Consider the following 21,825-nt stretch of genomic DNA (forward strand, 5'->3'; position numbering starts at 1 on the left):
AATAACGAAGATCTTTTTTTCTCGCAAAATCGCCTTTTAATCTGGCACAACATGGGGCACCATGGAATAAAATGAAAACGTAAAATAAAGCCAAATAAGATGAATTAAAATGAAACAATAAAACGAGATGCCTGCAGAGTGAGGCGTTAGCTGTCAGTCAGTGGGACAGTAAACAGGCCGGTGTGCTCCACATGTATTTGCTACCTTGTGCACTTCCCCATTCTGTGCTCTGTGTCCTGTCCAAGGTATGACGTCGACCCGTCGCTCCAGCCAATCACTGCCAACTTGAGGCTGATGCTGAAGGGAAAGTTGCTGGTAAGAGCCGCAGATTTTTTTTCCCACTCTCATTGACATTTCAACTCCACGACGGATCCAAAGGTAGATAGATTTATATCGGGACCTATAAGTTTCTGTCGTTTTGACGCGGAGGAGAGATCCGGGGAGGGAAGGAGCCACTTTATACGCACAGGATACCGGTCAGACTCCGCTGCTGCCTTTCAGCCGGTGAGTTTGGACGGAACATATTTCAATTTCCTTTTAATATTTAAATCCCTGATACGTCTACTGTTCTCCTTTTGAGAATATTTAAATTCTGAAATGTGTGTGCTTTGCCTGATCTCCTCAAAACTTTAAAAGGTGCTGAAACTTGCACGGAGCTGATTCTCAGCCTGACGCACGGGGCAAAGTTAGGTAAAATTACGGGTTAAGTGCCTGCACGTTGCTCTGTGTACAGGAGGTGTACACCCACACAAAGTTGAACACAGCGAGCTGACTTCGTTTTTGTTGTCATCTGTCTCTCTCTCACACACATACAGCGTGTAATTAGCGATCTTCACTAAGGAATTAAGCGCACGTCACTCCGTCAAAAAGCACCTATTATTGTGAGCTTTACGCCGGGGGGAAATTAAAGGCTTCGACCTGTACAGTAAATTGAATGCGTATGGGGGATCTATTCAGCTCTGCTCGATCCATCAGCGCGGTGGAAATGACGCTGTCCATCAGCGGAATATTTCACTTTGTTGGCTGCACGCGCCTCTTCATCGCGCTGCTATCCACGTGCGAGTTTTAGAGAAACATTTTGAATATTGTGGACTCTAAAATTAGTTAAGCAGTCATTGGACGTGTTGTATTTTTTTTTTTTAATTTTTGCTTCCAATCTGCAAAAACGGAAAATGTCATAATTTTAATTGGTACAATGAACATGCAAGGAAATGACGTGCGCTCTGAGGGTTTTCAGACTGATTTTGATTTATCCAAAAAAAAAAAAAAAAAGGCTAGACTCTTGTATCTATACTCGGATTTAGATTTATGTGTTTTTTGAAAATATGTATATATATATTTCTATTTTAGGCTCACCTCTAATGAGATAAGCGTCCATATTTTTTTTTTTGTTCCCCCCCCCCTCACGTAAAATAGTATAAAGATGAAATCTGATGTCCAAACAGTAGCTGGGAGCCTTTGGGTGTCTCAGGCTCCTGTATGTTTGGGTCCAGTGTTTCTTTCTGTCACGCTTGCCGAGCAGCGATGTGACACCATTAGCCCCGGTGTTTATCCCAGCCTTCAGCCTTTTGCCAGGAGAGGGCTTCTGTGGACTGTCCACCTTCTGTGAGCTGCACAAGAAATCCCTCATCCTCGCCTTGTTTCTCCTCAAAGTTCAAAGATCGTGCACTGTGCATTAGGTAAATAAAAACTAAAACTGCACTCAAGTATTTATCCCTCAAAACATCCTGCCCCAGGAGGAGGATGGTGCACCTATACGTCTGAAAATACACATGTATATGTGGTTCTTTATTGTGATGGAACGTCTTTAAAAGGCGACTAAAGGCGGAAGATTGTTGGAGAGGCAGAATAAGAAGCATCTGCAAAGATTTTCATTTTCCCTGATTGGGTTAAGTTTCTTTATATTTACTGAATTTGCTGAGAAATAAGTCCTCATTAATTGAGTTCTCTGTTCCGAACAGCGCAAAAGTCAAACAAGCATGTGATTGTTAAATCATTGTTGATGAAAACAGAACTGCACGCTGTAAAAGTGTAAATAATTTATGCAAATAAACCTGCGATGTCCTCATGAATCTCGTTAGAGAGAATAAAACTGACAATCCGAGGCTGCTTGATGGATGACAGGTCATCTCAACAAGAATGCTGCTTAGAAAATTCAGGTCGACATTTGTAGTGATAACTGAGATTAAGATTACAAAATGAACAACACCAGTACAAAATACAATCTAGACAATAATAATAATAATAATAATAATAATAATAATAATAATCTTATGATAATAATAATAATAATAATAATAATAATAATAATAATAATAATAATAATAATAATAATAATAATAATAATGTTTTAGGTTAATTTCGATTTGATTATTGTTTAAACTGTATATATAAATAGTTTTTTTAAATTACTGATGGCAATCTTGAGAACACTGTTAAAATCAACATCCAATGCTAAAAATAATATTCATAATCAGCGATAATAACAATAACAATAATTTTGTAATAATTTTATAATATTGCATTGATCTGATTTCCTTAATAGTACAAAAAGTAGGTGTATATTAACTAGTGAGGTGTTTATTCCTAGAAGAATAAACTTCACTAATTTAGTTTTATTTGGGAATACGTCAGTTTACCCTCCACAGGCTGATAAAAATTAAGTAATTATATATAAAACTACTTGTTATATATTATAAATCAATGCTCCAATTTTCCTTTCAAAATATAAAGGAATTATAGGGGTTCAGTTTGGCCATCTTTGCTGAAGATAAACAATCTTGTAACAATCTTGTAACATTTTCTAATAGACCTCCCCAGATGGCCTGCTAAATAAAAGGTTGGTGAACTATGACCTCCAGTGGGGGATCATCACAAGGGCAAACAAGTATTGATGAATAAAATAAAACAGGAAAAAAAGAAAAACGATGGAAGCAATATTTCCACTAGTTTTATACATAATTACTTAATTTTTATCAGCCTGTGGAGGGTAAACTGACGTATTCCCAAATAAAACTAAATTAGTGAAGTTTAACCTGCTCTACATCTCTCTCCCTGTCCAAAAACAATGTCACTGTTTTTTTCGTACAGCTCCCTCCCCTTTTGTTTTTTTCTTTTTGCTTTCTTTTTTCTGTCTTTTTCTTTGCATTTAAAAGTTTCTAGATGGGCACAAATACCACATTGCCTCAGGGGAAAATAGCGGCCAGATTAAGCTTTCTTTTCAAGGCCTGTGGCATTAGTTGCTGCTAATCCGAATTGGGCTAATTGCTTTCCCAACATCAGCCTATCCCGATTTTTTTTTACAGACCATCACAGCGATACAGATTACCTCACAAACAGAAAAATATAAATGTATATAAATATATATATATATATGTTTACAAAGGGGTTTGTTGCTATTAAAGACGAAGGCCTACCTGACATTCGAGTGGAAGGTTTTGGGGGAAAAAATAAAATAAAATACCACAAAAAAACCCCAGAAATCTCCCGTGAGTGAAGACAACGAATTAGCTCCTGGAGCGGATTTACAGCTTAACCAAAGAAATCAATAACCTACTGGCGGCATTGTTTCCAAAGAAAACTACTTGACACACTCACACTCATCGGGGAATCTGTCTTTTCAGAGAAGGCAGGTTAGTGGTGTGAATTTTTGACAGCTGCAGTCTGTGACAAGTGAGAGGCAATAACATTAGCACTATAAAGGTGGACTATAACCACAAGTGTTTAAAATAAAGGGATGTCGTGTTTTTGGTTTTTTGCAATTGAGATCCTATTTGATCATTTAGCGAGATTTGATCAACATCTTGAGCTCTGTCACTGTGAATTAAATATTCATTTTTTAAATTATCAAAATCGAATAAAATTTGACTTGTTACTTAAAGTAATGGCTGTCTAAGCCAACATGCCCCCACTATGGCTGACCAACACGAGGACGCATAAACACTGCACTCCTCTTTGGTCCTGCAATCAACTTTGGATTGCATTTTTAAAAAAAATTATATACAGTGTTTTGAACTTTAATTCAATTACATTCACCAAAACAAGCTCCCCTCACTGGCCGACAAAACAAAAGTCTCTCAAAAAGATGCCGGTTTGAATGTTTAACTCCACCTACAGCCGCGACCACAGTTTTACAGTAAATCATAACCAACACGAGGTCCCCTCGTTGCACAAATCGGGTGGAGTGACCGGGTGGAGGGGTGGGGGGGTGTTTGTGGTCTAATGCATGTCTAATAGGGGGGTCCTTGACGTGAAAATGTTTGGGAACCCCCCCTCAGCCTGATATAAGCTGTGGCCATTCACGGTAGGCCTATAGGCTGAGCCACCAGTCTAAGTGAGTAGAAACAATGCAGGAAGGAGAAACAGATGAATGTGCTCGTTTAGTTTACGGGTTGTTTGATGAAGGAGTATTGGCCAAAGTGTTGTTCCTCACCGCGGGACCCTCGGTGACAGTTTGAGCCGGTCCTCTCAGCTCATTATCTCGCCGGCCCACTGAGGGCCCCATTCAAGCCGGGGCAGTCCCTCTCCCTCTCCCTCTCTCTCCCTCTCTCTCTCTCTCTCTCTCTCTCTCTCCCTTTCCTCCCTCCCTCTCACCCTCTCTCTCTCTGGCAGCGTCGTTTGTCTACTCATTGAACCCATAGTCAGGAATGCGATGGTTGTTAGGGAGTTCTCTTTCACCTCCAAAGTGTTTTATTGATGAGCTCTGACTTCTCCTACTTTTTCACATGTCAAAGAAAGTCAAGTGTAGGCCTCCATGACTTCATTTCATGGCCTCCCATCCAAAAAAAAAAAAAGAAGAAGCAAATTTTCTCCCCTCCCCCCTCCTTTTGCCCCCCACCCTCTCTCTCTCTCTCTCTCTCTCTCTCTTTGCCCTTTCATGCACCCCCTTTTCTGCTTTAGTTTGGCTTCCACGTCCATACAACCCTCATTCTCTCCCCTTCGGTTCTCCTCCTTTTGGAGTAAGCGACGGGGCTCCTCAGTGCTGAGACTGGTGCTGCCCAGAGCTCCGGGTGTATGCTCAAACACGGGCGCAGAGGGGTTGCTTTTGGGTGCGTTGAGGTGTGCGTTAATAGCCAGTCATTCAACCAGCGCAGTTTGAGAGCGTGTGGCCATGGCTACACAGTCATTTGCTTTACTTTATTTACGCGTGCTATTTGCTGTCAGGTCGCAGGAGTGACGTCGCCGTCGCCTCGCAAATGTGTCCATAAAAAGCACCCGAGCTTGCCTAAAGGCTGCGCTCTTTACGCATGGTGTTCTTGTTGACAGGAGGGGTAAGGCTATTCAGGGGAAGGTGATACCCAAAAAGAATCAACAAAAGCACGTGGTCGACGTTTGGGGTTGTTTTTAGTGCGGGAGGGCCGTGCCATTTTGAAATGCAAGTGTATTTTTGTTTTTTGTTTTTAAATGGGCTAATATACTTCCATTTGGAGTTTTTAGCATTTTAGTTAAAAACAAAAAACAAAAACTTTCCAAACTCAGCTGCACTTTCCATACAATTCCAAGGTCTCCTCTAAGGGGTGTATTGGGGATTTTGCATTGTTATTTTTAGGCTAAATATGTTTCATTTACGTGCTAATCTGACTTATGCTTTAAATTCACTAGAGCAAAACTGATGCTTGAACATTTAGTATTTTGTCAAAGTGAAAAATATCTGATCTACATTTGACACGTGGATGCAGAAACCACAATAAAAACACAAACAAAACCGAGGTGACATTCTGCAAAACTTTTCAACATAAGAGCCTAATAACATAAAGATAAATAACATTAGGTTCTCGGCTGCTTCATATAAAGCGCGCTGCACCTCTTTGTAATTTTCATTTATGCGCTTCACGTGAGCTGCTGCTCCTCTGCTACTTCTCTCCGTCCCCCCTCGCAGCACTAGTTAGCCTCAGGTTGGAGCTGAACATGCCTCAGATTCCCTGCGCGGACCCAATTCAGCCTGGAAGAATAGAGCCTTCCGACCAATGGGCATTTCCGAGGCAGTTGCTTTGCAATAGGGCAATATTCAGCAAGTGAGCGCAGGGTATTTGCATGCGTGGGCTGATTAGTGGGTTGGGAAGACGAGACTCTCTCTCTCTTTCTCTCTCTCTCTCGCTGTGGCTCGGCCCCGTTTCCCGCTTTGGCTGTGGTGCAGGGGGAAGTGTTTATATGGGGGATGATGACAGAGGTCGGGTCGCGCTAATGGGCCAGTGAAGAGCGGCGGAGGGAGGCGAGGCGAGGAGAGGCGAGGCGCACACGGCAGACCAGGAACACATACATTAATACACTTGTTCCATCACCAATCAGCATAGGTGTGTTCATTCTCTTTACCCCCATCTCCTCCTCCTCCTCCTCCTCCTTCTACCACCACCACCTCCTCTCCCTCCCCTTCATCCCTCCTCCTCCTCCCCTTCTCTCTCTCTCTCTCTTCCCCACTCTCTCTCTTTCCGACTCTCTCATTCGCTCTCTCACACGCCAGCGCACATCCTCGCCAAACTCCGTGCGTCCTGACATCTGAGTTCACTGTCAATCTCTGTCCCCTTCGCAGGGATATCCCCTCCTTCTCCGCCGAAGACCACTGGAAACTAATTTTTCCTCTTCTAAACTTCCCGAGAGAGACTGATCCTGGTCGGCTTTTTTTTTTTTTTTTTTTTTTTGCTCTCTGTGTGGTGTGGAGGCTGTATAGCCTGTAGTTTACTAAGGACTTTCACAACGACGCAGGATGCCCCAAAAAGGTGAGATCTTAATTTTTAAGTTTGCCCGTACTGTTAAATTATAGAGTTATCACTGTTGTTGTAATGTCAGAATTTATTATATTTATGTTTATTATTGTTGTTTATTATCATATGAGTATAGATCATTAATTCTCGGCTGTAGTTTGAGGTTGAGGGGTGAGGTTGTGGGTGTTTGCTCGTTTGGACTGTGCAGCCTGTCTTCTGACTGGACTCTCTCAAAAGTGCGAACAGCCTTTAGCGCCTCTGTCTGTATTATCTGCTCGATTTTGTTGGTGTGTTTAGGGCCTACGGATAGCTTACCGCTTATTTATGACAGTAAAGAGTAAAAAGTCACGTTGGGCCAGGACAGTGATCATCGTGGAGAATGGGGCGCAATGACCCGTTGAGGAAAGGTGTCAGATTGATTCATGCAGGCGAGTCACCCAAGCGCCTTCTACCAAAAAAAAAAAAAGGAAAAAAAAGAAGCAGTTGGGGAGGAGGCCCGTTTTAACGTGTTCGTGTGTCAGAGAAAATACAACTTTCCCCTTTTATTTCTAAACTGTTTCTCTTCATGACGGCAAATTAAACTATTACATTTTAGCAGTGAGGCTGTACATTATTTTAAAATAGTCAGACACCGTCTTTGACAGGCCTGTCAGATTGTTATAATGTTTCAAATAAGTCCAGTGCTAAAATAAAACACCAAATACGGATGCAAATTGCTGCTGCCTTTAAATAATTTTGTCAAGACAATTTAACAGAGCAGTAGAATAAAACAAGCGCGTTGATTTTGTGTAATTGTGCATTTTTCCTGTGTAATTAAAAAAAATAAATTCAACAGAATTCAGTCTAAATATATGATAACATTTTAAAAACACTGACAACAAAAACACACCAGGTCTATGTCTTAACACACACTACAATTTCTGATCCTTAGAGTTGAGATAAAACCTGTTGGCTACATAATAACTAATTCACTAAATGTATTCTGTAATATGCATCACATTTTTAAAGTCATGCATTTATATAAGTTATATATATTTATATATAGCCCTATATTCTCTGTTAGCCTGCAACTTGCACCGGGGCCATTATAGTCAAGGCCTACATGCACTATTTCTGCATATGAATGTTGTGAGCACGGCCAGAATAAGCATGTTGAATTAAGACATTGTTGTTACGGATTACTAAAGGAAAAGAAATGCAGATTAGATCGTAGTTAACCTCGGGAACAACAACGTTTGAGCTTTCGACCTTAAATAAATGATTAACCACTTGGACCTTACACGGCTAAAAGCTACTGACAGCAGTGCATTTTCAGACTGGTCAAGCTTAAATAAATAAACTGTTTTTAAATGTATTATTTTTACACCTTAACATCACGACACTAAGCCAGTAATAATAGCCTAATAATAATAATAATAACAACAACAATAATAGGCTTAATAATATTAATAATAATGACAACAATAAAAGTAATAATAATAGTAATAATATCTGAATTAGCTGGTGATTGTTTGGGTAATTTTAGGCTATGCTAAACAGGCTAACTCCGGCTCTGTGGGCCAGTGTGATGGCATCTGAATTTGATTAATGCAGCCTATTTGTCAAACATGAAAGAAAGCTACAATCTAAATGCAATGGCGGCCCCGCGTGCGTCCTACAAACTAGCTCTGGACTGTTAGAGACGTCGCTATCAGGGCCATTTTGCTCTGCACACAACACAACTTTGCATGGAGGGAGAAAACGAAAACTTCAGACTTCTCCCTCCGTGGCCCCCTTTTTATCTGTCCCCCCAGTCAATAGCTTCTTTAATGCATTTGTCTTTTCCAATTGAGCGCCCTACTGCGCTGTTGTGTCTTTAAACCCGCTTTACAACCCGCACCAGCAGCACAAAATAACCACCAAATATTTGTAACAAGAAATTACTTTTTAAAATTTTCCCCCCTCTATTAAAACAGAGCCAACAAAACCCACATTCACGCACTAGCGGCACCGGGGTCACGGTCGTGTGTGTGTGTGTGTTGTGTGTTGTGAGTGTGTGATATGTGTGTGAATGGTCCCGGAGGGGGTGGATGCATGCCTCCGGCTCTTTGTATTAATCTGAACTTGTTGGTGTGTTTAGTGGGGAAGCTGTGTGTTTCTAGTCTCGGAGGCCGAGTTTTCGCCCCGGGTTTTGAGGTAGTTCGAGGCAGAAAAGGGGGTGCATTGTTGGGAGTCCAGCAGGCTTTGTACACCAGCTTTGTACCCCCTCCTGGTCTGGACTTTTGCAGAGCAGTGAGGCGAGGGAGACAACGTGTGTCACTGTACAGTTTGCACGATTAAGAAGTGATATCAAGTTAAATAAAATATACAGAAGCGTCTTGCTGAGACGATGAGAGCTGCTTTATGAGCATTGAAAGAAAAAAGTGCTATAAAAGAGTTACAGGCCCCGAATCATGTAATTTATTTTTTGTTAGTTGCTGTCAGCCTGACAGAGATGTTTAGCCCCGCGCGTCAATTTTCATTTCTGTGCTTGGCAGCAACATTTAGGTTAATTATAAAATGTAGGGCACAAATACAGTAAGTGCATCAGTATAGCTGTGGCTGTGCTAATGTGTTGTTTTGCTTTGTCCTATAGGGAGACATTAAGTAGTGAAAACGGCAGATGATTGACTAAATTGTTATAGAGTGGACAGTCAACTCTGTTTCCAGGCAAGTTTAATTAAAATACATACATACACTGAGGATGTGAAAATTCATAATGCATCAATAATGTTTTAAGCACAAAGATCCGCAAACATTAATCGAACGATGAGATGAGAAACTTTTTTTTAAATATAAAAAATAAATGAAAAATGTTGCAAATAATTTGACAGTGAAAATGAAGGATGTGTACATAATTGTAACCAGTTTTGTTTTCCCCCTTGTGATGCTTAGAATACCACAACCAAGCCACGTGGGAGTCTGGCGTAGCCTCAATGATGCAGAACAGTAAGTTGTCTTCATATTTGCTTTTTGTTTGTTTTTTTAAACTTTTGATTACAACCGCAAAGTTTTAATGTGGTTGCATGGAAGCAACACCCACTGACATTATGCACAGGTTGTTATAGCGCAATAACTTTAAGAACACTTTAAAGGAAAAGGAAATGTACGTGCAGGCATAAATTTGCATGACTTTGAGGTCCAGGAGGCGAGATATTCTCAGTTATTTGATGGCCGTTTCATTGCTGTTAATTTATTATTTTTTTTTGCAATGATAGGTAGAGAAGTTATTATTGAACAAGTTAATCACACGTCGCCCTGCTCCAGAGAGAGAGAGAGAGAGAGAGAGAGAGAGAGAGAGAGAGAGAAAGAGAGAGAGAGAGAGAGAGAATAGAGGGGGTTGGGTTGAGAGGGAGATTTTTGTTTCTGCCTGAGTTGGTATTAAATAATTGCACAGCCGTCTGCATTAGCGTTAGAGCTGGCTGCCAGGCTGCATACAAGATTAGCTGCGTAGAGAAGAGCCCTGCATGAAACATGAGGAATAGCAATAATGTCTTATGTAGATTAGTCCATATTCTTCACGGACAGACAGCATGAGCTAGAAAGAAAATGCTCATATTATAACCGCGGGCCTCTCTGTTAGGTGCAGGCTGAACTCACAGCGGAAGATAAATATTAACAACCATATTGTCGTGGGTGCCAATCAAAAAAAAAAAAAAAAAAAAAAGGTACATGAAGTTGCTTATAGGCCTCTCTGTGTTTAAAGTGGCCCAACATGAGTTGAATATCTGTCTTATTCCTGGTGTGTGTTGAAACAAAAAAGGATAAACATGAAACATTTTCTCTCTTGCTGCTGGACAAGAGGTGTATGACATCTGTGATGAAGGTGTGTGGGATGATTTTATTATATTATTCTCCATATACCTTGATGACGTGTCTGTGCTGTAATCTGTGCGCATTAGTGACCCAAAAAAAAAAAATCAAAACAAAACATATGTTTTAATCCAGTGACAGTTGGATTGTTTGATGTGTAGAGGTCATAATTAAGAAAAACAAAAATACAAGCCGATGGTATTACAGTCTTATTTTAAAGGCTACAGCGCTGTGTTTTTTTTTTTTTTTTTTTGCTTGCCAGTGCTCCATTATAGAGATGATGGGGCCTTATCAAAGCTGTGTACAATACCCAGTGCTCCTGCTTTGCAGCGGATTGATGATAATGGGATGCTCCCATGGCTTGGCGTGTGATGTCTGGTGCGAATTGCCGAGGAGATATCATTGGGCCCAGCCCTTTGGGTTGTCTAAAGGTCGCGACGGCCTCGGTGGCTTTTGTGCTAATAACTCCTGGGTGTATATGGTGGGGAGCGTCCAAATTGACACCATATGTTTTCCTATTAGTCGACTTGCAATAGAATACAAGGCGCATAATCAGCGCCAGCGGGCGAGATCGACTCTGGGCACTTGAGGGAATTGTGCCATGATTAAGACTTAACCTTAGGAGAGTTTGATTTTTATTTGATGTCCTTATCTGACGGTTTTATCGATCCGGAGGATTTATATGATAGCTATAAATCAGAGGTGCTCTGGAGAACCCGGAGAGCAGGACCTGCTTAATGCGGGCAGGCCAATTTCAGTGAAAGAAGTCTATTAATTCCACTTAATCCTGGAATTACCAAAGAGCAGGAGGGATGATAATGGATTTACTATCAATCAGATCCACGCTGCAAGATTATTACACATAGCGGCCAAAAGGGATATGTTACTCAGTTAAACAGGTTTATTTTCACATGGCTATACTCAGCCCCCTTTTCAGATTATTTCTATAAAATTAAGTCTGCAGTTTAATGCAGAGTCCTGTGACATATTTCAGAGTAAAGACGCCTACCGATTGCACACAACAGGACTGCAGTGGCTGTGAGCATTTGTTGTCAAATACAAACAAGGGGGGGAAAAAACTGCATGTCACTTTTAATATGTTAAGAAACCAGGCGCGCCCTCGTTTCTGTGACCGCGCGTAGCCCCTGGCCACCTTAAAACGAAGTCTCCCTCGGAGGGTAAACGAGTAGCGTCCAATTTTGTCTGAGTGGTATCCAAATGCAGACAGAAAGGGTCGTTTTATCATGCTACTATTTGTCGTGACGATGCGATTTTCAAAAGCAGAGCGGTGTCATAAAGTGACATGCCTGCCACAAGTGCTCCAACTGATCTTTTCAATTAGCCTCCCATGCATGATCCGAGGCGACTTCCGCCTATTTCCAGAAATTAAGCTCAAACTTGACGTGCAGCTAGCTTTATTTTAAAGACAAATGTCAGGCAGGCTCATCATATTTTCCCCCTCTTCTATATTTGGAGCTTATTTATTGCTAAGGAGCCTCTGCTCCCGGAGTCAATGCACCGGGCGGCAGCGCAGGGGAAGGCAGCGGAGAGACAGAGAGCAGCTCAGGCACTCCGGGGAGTCTGCTCTCCCATTTGGCTTCAGGTTTGCCGGTTTATTCTGTGCTTTACAGAGATTCCATTGAACAATTTAGGAATAATTTTCAGAAAGCAATCTTTTTTTAGACAATAAGCAATCATAAAAGATGCTACTTTAGAGCTAGTATCCTATGTGGTGTCTGTCTTTTTGATGCGTAATTATTGGTTGTTTTGGAGGACTACAGTTGTCGATTTAAAGTCACTTTCGAAAAAGCGATGCTTTGGACTGAAAGCTAATTTAACACATTATTTCAGGTGTAGTATTTTCTGTGGTTGTCGGAGCTGCTGGTTTTTATTTTGAGGATAGTTTATGAGTGAGGGGCTGGTGCTGGTAATGCGCAGCTGTTTTTGAAGGGATGGATAACGGTACGACTGTTTTAATAACGAAGTTTGCCGGTTTGATAAAAGGTTAGTTGAGTTTCCTCAGGGCATTGGAGCGGCTGAGTTGTTCATTTATTTTTGGGAGAAAACACATTGAGATGTTTTGGTGTAGTTTATGTGAGGCTGTTATCGTTTGATCCATGTTCTGCATGTGTTTCTGAATAACTGCGCAATGTTTGTCTTCAAAGGGGAATGTACCGGGCGGTGTAACAGTTTCTTAAAACTATTGTTTTATCAGTGCACTTCGATTTAAACTTAATTTTTCGACCAAACTACGTTTAATTTTTCGAAGTCAACTGCAATAAAGCGTCTGTATGCTGTCTCCATGTTTCATCTTTACCTCGGTTTTCCTGAGCGCTTCTACCATTTTCCTCTCCATTGAATCATCTGCTTTATCACATGTGTTTTAATTAGAGTTATAATACGATGTGATGACTCTGATGCTTTTGTCTCCATGTAGGTCACAGTGGCGTAAACCAGCTTGGTGGTGTGTTTGTTAATGGTAGACCGCTGCCGGATTCCACCAGGCAGAAAATAGTTGAACTTGCCCACAGTGGCGCTCGACCCTGCGACATCTCCAGGATACTGCAGGTGACAATCACACGTTTTTTTTGTTTTGTTTTTTGTTTTGTTTTGTTTTGTTTTTTTTAACAGAAAACTGGTTTTATGCACACTTTGTTTTCAATGCATACAAACTGCTTCTTTAAAAATACAATTAAGCAAAAAATATGAAAGACATAACGGTGTGATTTTCACATTAAATCCACCTTTCTTGTAGCCTAAATGCTGCATTTTACTTTTATTTTTTAAGTTAGTAAAAATTATTATTTACTGGTGACATATTTCCGTTTATTGGAAATGCAACAAGGCCGACAAAAAAGTAATCTGCCTGCTCTTATAAAGAATAAATTTATTGCAGGAAATGCCTAATATACCATTCAAGGCATATTTTTTGTGTTTATAGACCCATGATGAAGTCCAAGTGCTGGACAGTGAAAAGGTGATAATTATTTGACGCCATCTTAGACATTCCGTTAATAGTCGTAAATAATGTATGTCAAATGTGTCTTTTGTTTCCCATCCAGGTATCCAACGGCTGTGTGAGCAAGATCCTGGGCCGGTATTATGAAACTGGCTCCATAAGACCGAGAGCAATAGGCGGCAGCAAGCCCAGGGTCGCCACTCCAGAGGTGGTCGCGAAAATCGCGCAGTACAAGCGGGAGTGTCCGTCTATCTTTGCGTGGGAGATCCGTGACAGACTTCTGTCGGAGGGGATCTGCACCAACGACAATATACCCAGTGTAAGTGTACTGACTGCAAGTTATGTGCATGATTTAATTTGCCACATGAAATGACTTTTTTTTCTCATGCAGTGGAGGAAAAGGAGATGGGCAACCAACCATTCATTCTTATTAAATACAGTGCGATTCAAAGTGTGGGGCACGCGCGTTGCTGCATATGTGATCACCCAAACATGCAGTCAATTAGAAGGAGCTCGATGTCCATTTGCGCGCTTTGCAGGATCACCTTCTTGTGCACATTTATTATGATTATTATAAGGTGTCTGTTGCATGTAGGAACACACTGCCACGGGGCTCCATCTAATCTTTACCTTCATCATATGTAATTTGTCATTCAGGTGTCATCGATAAACAGAGTCCTCCGCAACCTGGCTAGTGAAAAGCAACAGATGGGCGCAGATGGCATGTATGACAAGCTGAGAATGCTCAACGGTCAGACAGGAACTTGGGGGACCCGGCCCGGCTGGTACCCCGGAACATCAGTGCCAGGGCAGCCCAACCAAGGTGAGCCTCATTATCACACAGTGGCAATAAAGACACCTTGACGCACGCACGGTTGTGTCAAAGAAGGATGCAGCTAAGCGGTCTGCAGGCTTAGTAAAACAAATATTTGACTAGTGTGGATGTGGATGCATTAAGATGAATGTGAACTCCACAAAGGTTACCATAAATTGCTCGATTATGAATAGATTTCCAGTTTACTATTCCAGTGGTTCCGGTCCACGGCTCTGTATGCAGGAAGGTATTGTATTGGCATGCTTTGATGCCCTGAACAAGACCCCCAATTAAGACTAGTCGATTAGAGGAAGCCATAGGCCATGCATGCAGTCTGAATGCCTCCACTGTCCCAGACATGGATGTGCGTGACAGCGGCTTGTCCTTTCAGCAGAGGTGTCCACCCAACAGCCTGCATTTCCCTCCCCTCCTGATGGGGAGGCAGAGCCGGGGAGCTGTGTGCGGGGATATTAGTACAAAGGAATGTTTTCCTTCACACGCAATGATTGGTTATGGGAACGGTCCGCACTACGTGTAATTGCTCATTAGAGAGGGCTTTGTCTCTCATTATGGCAACATGCAGGAGTGTGGAGATGGTGAGGCTGCTGTGGAAATGTTCCACTTCAGAGGGTTTCCTGTCGGCCTACTGCAGGCCAAACATTGAGCACAGTTTCTTATTGGAGACGCCACCTTTTTACGCTGACTTTACTTCTTAAATATTCATGCATTTAAACAAATATTAAGACGGAGCATTGAGTCTGATTAATATGCATCAGAAAGGAGAAATGCAAGTGCTGGAATTCAGTCATTGCAAATATTAATTTGCATTTGTTTGGTGACCATTTGGACACGTGGGGCTGTTATCAACGAGCAGTAAAGCGGAAACGATCATATTAGGAGCAAAATGATAACTTTATTTTGAAATCATAATAACATATTATTATTAATATTATTTGCTTATTATCGTCATTAGTGATATTGTTTTTTTATTGCTATTGTTGCTATTTTTATTTTACACAATAGTGATATCCTATTTATTTAGTTTTACTGTGGTTGCCGTTGGTTATAATTGATTTCTAATAAAGCTAATATTTTATGATTATTATTATATGAATAACAGAATAATCAGTGTTGATAATAATAATAATAATTAGTTCTTTATTGAGTTTTTAATTAAATGAATATTCAAGTAAAGCAGTTGTCTCAGGGGAACGAAAATATGTTTTCCATCCGACAGCCGAGTAAGCAGACAGAATGGCTACACGGAGAGTGACAGGCCCCCAAAAGAAGACAACTCTATCCAAAGAGAAACGAATAAAAACTCCTCACCGATTTTGTCTTTTATCTCTTTCTCATTCTCAGTCGCTGGCTATATGGCTCTAAATCCCGTCTATAGGATTTAGTCTCTCACTTTCTCTTTCAGTTCTAAGCGGTTTCTCAAGAGTGTTTTGATCCGGTCTCAGCAGCTGAAAGGTGCCGCAATTGGTTCGGTATCTCTTTTTTGCTGCTTTTCCGCCTCACTGGCTGAGACATCGTGATACTAAAGAATGAGTTTATTTCCCAGCGCTTTTATAAAGAAAACAAATCCCATCCTAGCGTCAGTGGGTCTGGCAGACGGATAATAGCTGCACATTCACTCCTTTTTATGGATTATCCGGAGTGAAGAAACAAATAGCGTGGATACAAACTATTGGCCTATAGAAGAATACTTTTGTCTATTTTTTTTTTTTTTTGCAGCGAGGGGAAATTGTCAAGAAAGCATGTCGCATGCAGTGAACCAAGACTTTTGCATTTAGACTCACTAAATATGTTTCCAGGCCTACAGCAGTAAAATCTGCTTGCTTGCTTTTCACATTATTATTATTATCATTTATTTATTTATTTTTCAAAAAATAATTTCTAACTGCGACAACTTTTACACAAGACAGTTTTCACACCCAAACATCAAATTTTGGGTTTGCATGTAACCCGCATGTTTGCTTTATAGAGGACACAGAGGCCTAATGCATGGCTATGCACCTGCTCCAATCGTGCAACACCCCCTTACAACTACGCCAATCTGGTTAAAAACATAAACAAAATCTGCATACAAAAAGCGGAATTCCCCTCATGAATTCGACTCATTGCTCCAGACAAACATCCGTGAGATATTACATAAACCACCCTCTTATCAACGCACCCCTGCTTACTTTCGCATTAACTCCTCGGTGTGATAATGATGTCCAACAACAAGACAGACATTAGTCGATAAGCCTTGCCCTGCAACTGAAGGGGCAGTGAATAGATTGGCCTTATTTTGGTTGTTCAGGGGGTTGCATGCTCTCTCCTCACTCATTTGTTTCCAATTGAAGACAGAAATCCTGACTGGCGTGTAGCTGGCCGGGGGACGTGATTAATGATGGTAGTGGATAAGGGTTAACACACTGGACTCAAAGCTCTGTTGACTGGGATCCTCGTGCGCACAATGCCAAAGTACTATAGCCTGTGCGCCTCCAGAGAGAGAGGATCCTTTTGTCATCTCCTCCAATAGCCCCCCTCCCATATATTACACCCACCGAGGGCTCACTGCTCGTCCCTGGCTGTGTCCATAGTTTAATGGTTTCCCTTACTCCTGAAGGCATTGTATCATTCTGAAAAGCGTCTTCTCCTATTCAAAAGTTGGTGGTCACCTCAATGGCTATACCAACGCCCATATGGGAAAGACCATTGAGGCATTGCTCTGCCCTAAAAAAGGGGGCTAGAGAGTTTGGGGTTTTAATACATTTCATAGGCTCTGAAAAGAGGCTCGCCACATCTTGTCACATTTCTCTTAACCTTTTGAGAACACACGCCATTGTTGGAGAGCAATAAGTACGCGGAGTATTTCCCTCCTCAGCCTGTTTTTCCCACAATATTTTATAAACAGTTTAACGCGAGGCCTTTTATTTTTCATATTGTCCCTTTCCGCGCAGGCAGTCGTCTGTAATGTGGCAACATTAAAAAGAAAACTGCAATAATTATTCTGATTTTGAAATTAATAAACCATGATGGGGGCTTAATTAATGATGTTGCAGCGCGGTCTGTACAATTAGCTGCAGGTCCTTACAACACGAGACCTGAGAATAATTTTTTTGATTAGCTTAATTGAATGTATATTTCCACGATATGCTATTATTTGCAGACGGTTGCCAACAACAAGACGGCGCAGGAGAAAACACAAACTCCATCAGCTCGAACGGGGAGGATTCAGAGGAGACACAAATGCGACTGCAGCTCAAGAGGAAACTACAGAGAAACCGCACGTCCTTCACGCAGGAGCAGATTGAAGCACTGGAAAAAGGTCGAGCAACCACTGAATCAATTACACATTTATAAAATTATTTTTCGTTCTTTTTTATTTATTTATTTTTAAATATTTTGTCCTGTTAGAAAAAAGCACATTCCAGATTGCCACGGGTGAATTAAGAGAGCTACATTTAAAAAAAATATTATAATAAATGAATAACAGGCCTGATATCATTTATTCAACTAATAGCCCTGCAAAAAACAAAATAATAAAAAAAAACCTTCCACCTAATTTATTACTTTTTTACTGACACTTTTTTTGTATCAAATGTTGCATTACAGAATTTGAAAGAACTCATTATCCAGATGTTTTTGCGCGCGAGAGACTAGCAGCGAAAATCGACCTGCCCGAAGCAAGAATACAAGTGAGTGATAAAAACTTCTGTGTGTGTTTTTTGTTATATATATATATATATATATATATATTTAAAAACCGTGGAAAAAACTAATAATTGGCTTTAATTGCAGGTATGGTTCTCAAATAGAAGAGCAAAGTGGAGGCGAGAGGAAAAGCTGCGGAACCAGCGCCGCCAGGCCAACAACTCCTCCAGTCACATTCCCATCAGCAGCAGCTTTAGTACCAGCGTCTACCAGGCCATCCCACAGCCCACTACACCGGGTAGGTCCACCACAGTTGGGATTATACACAAAGCACTTCAAATAACATTTATATTTAAATATTAAAATAGACTTTGTCAACTATTGTTGACTTTGTCAACTACTGTTTTGCACAGATGCTGAATTTATTTGTCACTCTCGCACTATGACTGTAATAAAGTAACTAAGCAAAAGCACATTTAAATGTCAGTGGGTTCAAGTCGGACAGGATCCATGCGAAATATGACTAAAGATTATTATGTGACAACCTAATATAAAAGGGGAAGAGAGGCCTCGGTGGCTGTGCGCTCTAGTTCACATGAAGAAGCACCGGTGGTTTCCTTTTGATGGATGATTGAGCAAAACTTCTCAGCTGACTATCTGCGTAATTACCGAATCAGGCACGAGGGCACACCGGCAGAGCTGAAGCCCACAAGTCAATCACCTGAGACACACACACACACACACACAACACACACACACACACACACACACACACACACACACACACACACACACACACACACACACTGTACAGTATGTGTCCGGGCCTATCAGCCTGTCAGATAAGGCGTCACCTCACGCACGCACTACTTAACGCTAATGAGACGTCTCACACTGGAGGACTCTGTGTGCGTGTGTGTGTATTTGTGTGATTTCAGCGGGTTTAAAACACATTTCATTTCCATTCGCAGTGTCTTTCACCTCGGGGTCAATGCTGGGTAGACCTGACTCTGCACTCACAAACACCTACAGTGCGCTGCCCCCCATGCCAAGCTTCACCATGGCAAACAATCTACCTATGCAAGTAAGTAAAACACCATGATGCTCACCAATCAATTGTGTTTTATAAATATATGATATTTTCATGATGATTGATTTGATTTGTAAGAGTGGAATCAAATACACCATGAGTAATTTAAATTGTGTTTCCTGGCCAAACAAAAACCTTAAAGGGTAGCTTTATCAACAAAAAAAGTTAAATTAAATTAAACTATCTGCCTTACAGCATTAAAGACTATAAATATGGTTGGCTAAGCTAATGTAACGTTCTCTCCCCCCATCTATAGCCCAGCCAGACCTCCTCTTATTCCTGCATGCTGCCTACCAGTCCGCCTGTGAATGGGCGGAGCTACGACACATACACGCCCCCTCATATGCAGGCACATATGAACAGCCAATCAATGACCACTTCTGGTACCACCTCAACAGGTAGGCAGACAGCTCAGCATGCTTGGGAATTAATCATAACAAACAAGTGCACTCTTTGAAATATCTGCCACCTTTCCTGTAAATTAGGGGGTACTACATAGCCATCTTTGATTCATGATCTGTTGCAGCGACTTTCCTTTCCCGTCTATTTGAGAAACTTCATGGTCCAAACGGATCGATATCTCTACATTCCATATCATTTTTTTCCCTCTGCAGTTGCATGAAGCTCATTTCATTGCCGCTCAACACCATCATGTCAATCCCACTACTCCTGCCCATAGTTTAGTTCCACCCCATTAGGATGCTTTTACCGAGAGCCATATATACCGGTTATAGTCATGAAGAGTTAATCATGCATAACCACATTTCCTCTGTGCTAAATTGCTAATTAATTTGATTCATTTGCTGTTCTACTCTCTCTGTTTAAATGCCATTGCCAAAGCCTCAATTTATCGAGCTTGCGAGCCTTTTACTGTGCAACCATGTGCAGAGCATTGTGACTCACTGTGGCTCCACTGCTTCTCTACCTATTTGCAAGCATTTAAAGCAAAATGCTCTGCGCTATGATGCTAACTAGTGTTAGCTGTCACACTAACAGTGCATGGTGCATCCACTCGTCTAATTTAGCATGTTATCTTCCGGGGCTTTTTAATTTTATTATTATTATTTTTATTTTTTTACTGACATCTTTCTCTTTTTGTCTCTGCAGGACTCATCTCTCCTGGAGTGTCTGTCCCTGTCCAAGTCCCAGGGAGCGAGCCTGACATGTCTCAGTACTGGTCAAGACTACAGTAGAGAGAAGAGCTACTTCACCCTGTAACCACCCACTCCACCATCGCCCTCCGGCAGTGCTCCTCACACATACACGGCACAGGAGAGTAGAGAAGGCGAGAGAGGGTTGTGAAGAGGCAAAGGACAGGAGAGGGGAGGAGGAAAGAAAGAGAGAGACTCTGGGAGAGCCTTGGGACGTCTGGGCTTTGTTTTTCCAATGGGACTGTGTGCTGTTCTGTAGCTCTAGGCACATTCAAACGAGGACTTTGGAAGAGAGAACAACGATGGAAAGACAGAAAAAAAATGGACCTCTGTAAAGTGCCCGGTGTTAAATTTTTATGGAACAAAAACTTATGTTTTTTTTTCTATTTCCAACTTCAGTCATTGTTTCCTTTTTTCTCTGGTGTGTTAGTAAATGGCCATTTGTATGTTAATATGAAAAACCAAGATCAAGTACTGATAGATGGACTGCTAGAAAACCATGTTGGTCTTGCGTTTGTTTGAGCGAGGAGAACCTGAGAGATTCTGCCATGACTATCTTTTGATCTGCTTATATCGAGACTTTCTACCAGCCTTTGCATGGTCTCTGGACGCTGTTGCATATCATTAAAGACGAAAAGCTGGAGGGAAGACTCTTACTGTGTCAAAAGAAAAAACAACAAAAAAACTATTTATTGGTCTTATTTCTTATGAATGGATATTTAGCGGAGGAAACTCAAACTCGATCCACCCACTGAGGCTGTGGTCTCGACTCCTCTGATGTGGGCCTGCGTTTGCCGGCTTATTAAACACGGATCACTATCGACAGCTCAAAGTGTGCACAGACGGCGCGACGAGCGACACAAGTTGGGTCTTGCTTCGGTGGTTGGATTGACTCTAGATTACCACGAAGAACATTAAATGTGGAAAACAGGTGTAAAAGAAAACCTGTAGTCTGTAAATGGTAGACTGCGTCTTCGATATAATCCAGTTTGTTTATGTCAAAATGTAAAGTACTTGTCTTCCCTAGAAATCTTCCAGAAAGATTTCTCCAATAAAAGTTGATTTCATTTATATCCCCGAGAATATTCTATAAATGTTCCATGCATCATGAAATACATTTCTTTAGGGTCAGGTACAATTTGTCTCTTAGGTATAGTTGTATTATAGTGTCCTATGGTCAAAAAAAATTGTGCAACTAGAAATATTTAATTCCTATAATTATGATTAAACATTGCTTGACAGAGTTTTAAACTTAAGTGTTTGGCAGTTGTTTACAAGTACATATCAGATTTAATCATTGTTGATTGTAAAACAGACCAAAGCCTTTGTATTTCATCTAGTACACAATGTTTTTTTTAAAGATATTAGTCTTGTGTTGCAAAATTTTGTAAACACGTTCTGTTAGATTACATTGGCTTCGAGTTCGTGAGACTGCAGTCGAACCCCGCAGTCCTTATTTATAATTGAAGACCATGGGAGGGTTTTTCTAGCATCATCTGTCATGCTCTTTTGAGTTTTGCATTTTTATTTCAGTGTGTACGTAGAACATGGACACACTGGGTTTACGTCTGAGCAATGCTTCTGAGATAAAACGTCTACACGCTGTCTCTTAAATATTTCAATTTAATTTTATT

General features: G+C 41.0%; 1 protein-coding gene across 1 annotated transcript; it reads left to right on the forward strand.

Annotated features, from left to right (window-relative positions):
• Positions 1-371: 371 nt before the first annotated feature.
• pax6b (paired box 6b) lies at positions 372-21,274 on the forward strand. The gene is made up of 12 exons (XM_042485948.1): positions 372-504; positions 6,530-6,716; positions 9,615-9,668; positions 12,970-13,100; positions 13,595-13,810; positions 14,149-14,314; positions 17,466-17,624; positions 17,912-17,994; positions 18,098-18,248; positions 18,922-19,034; positions 19,297-19,438; positions 20,148-21,274. The coding sequence occupies exons 2-12, from the start codon at positions 6,704-6,706 to the stop codon at positions 20,231-20,233; spliced, it is 1,314 nt and encodes a 437-aa protein (XP_042341882.1). The 5' UTR covers positions 372-504; positions 6,530-6,703; the 3' UTR covers positions 20,234-21,274.
• The last annotated feature ends 551 nt before the right edge of the window (positions 21,275-21,825 follow it).

The sequence above is a fragment of the Plectropomus leopardus genome, chromosome 1, assembly GCF_008729295.1.
Source record: "Plectropomus leopardus isolate mb chromosome 1, YSFRI_Pleo_2.0, whole genome shotgun sequence".
NCBI classification, from domain to species: Eukaryota; Metazoa; Chordata; class Actinopteri; order Perciformes; family Serranidae; genus Plectropomus; species Plectropomus leopardus.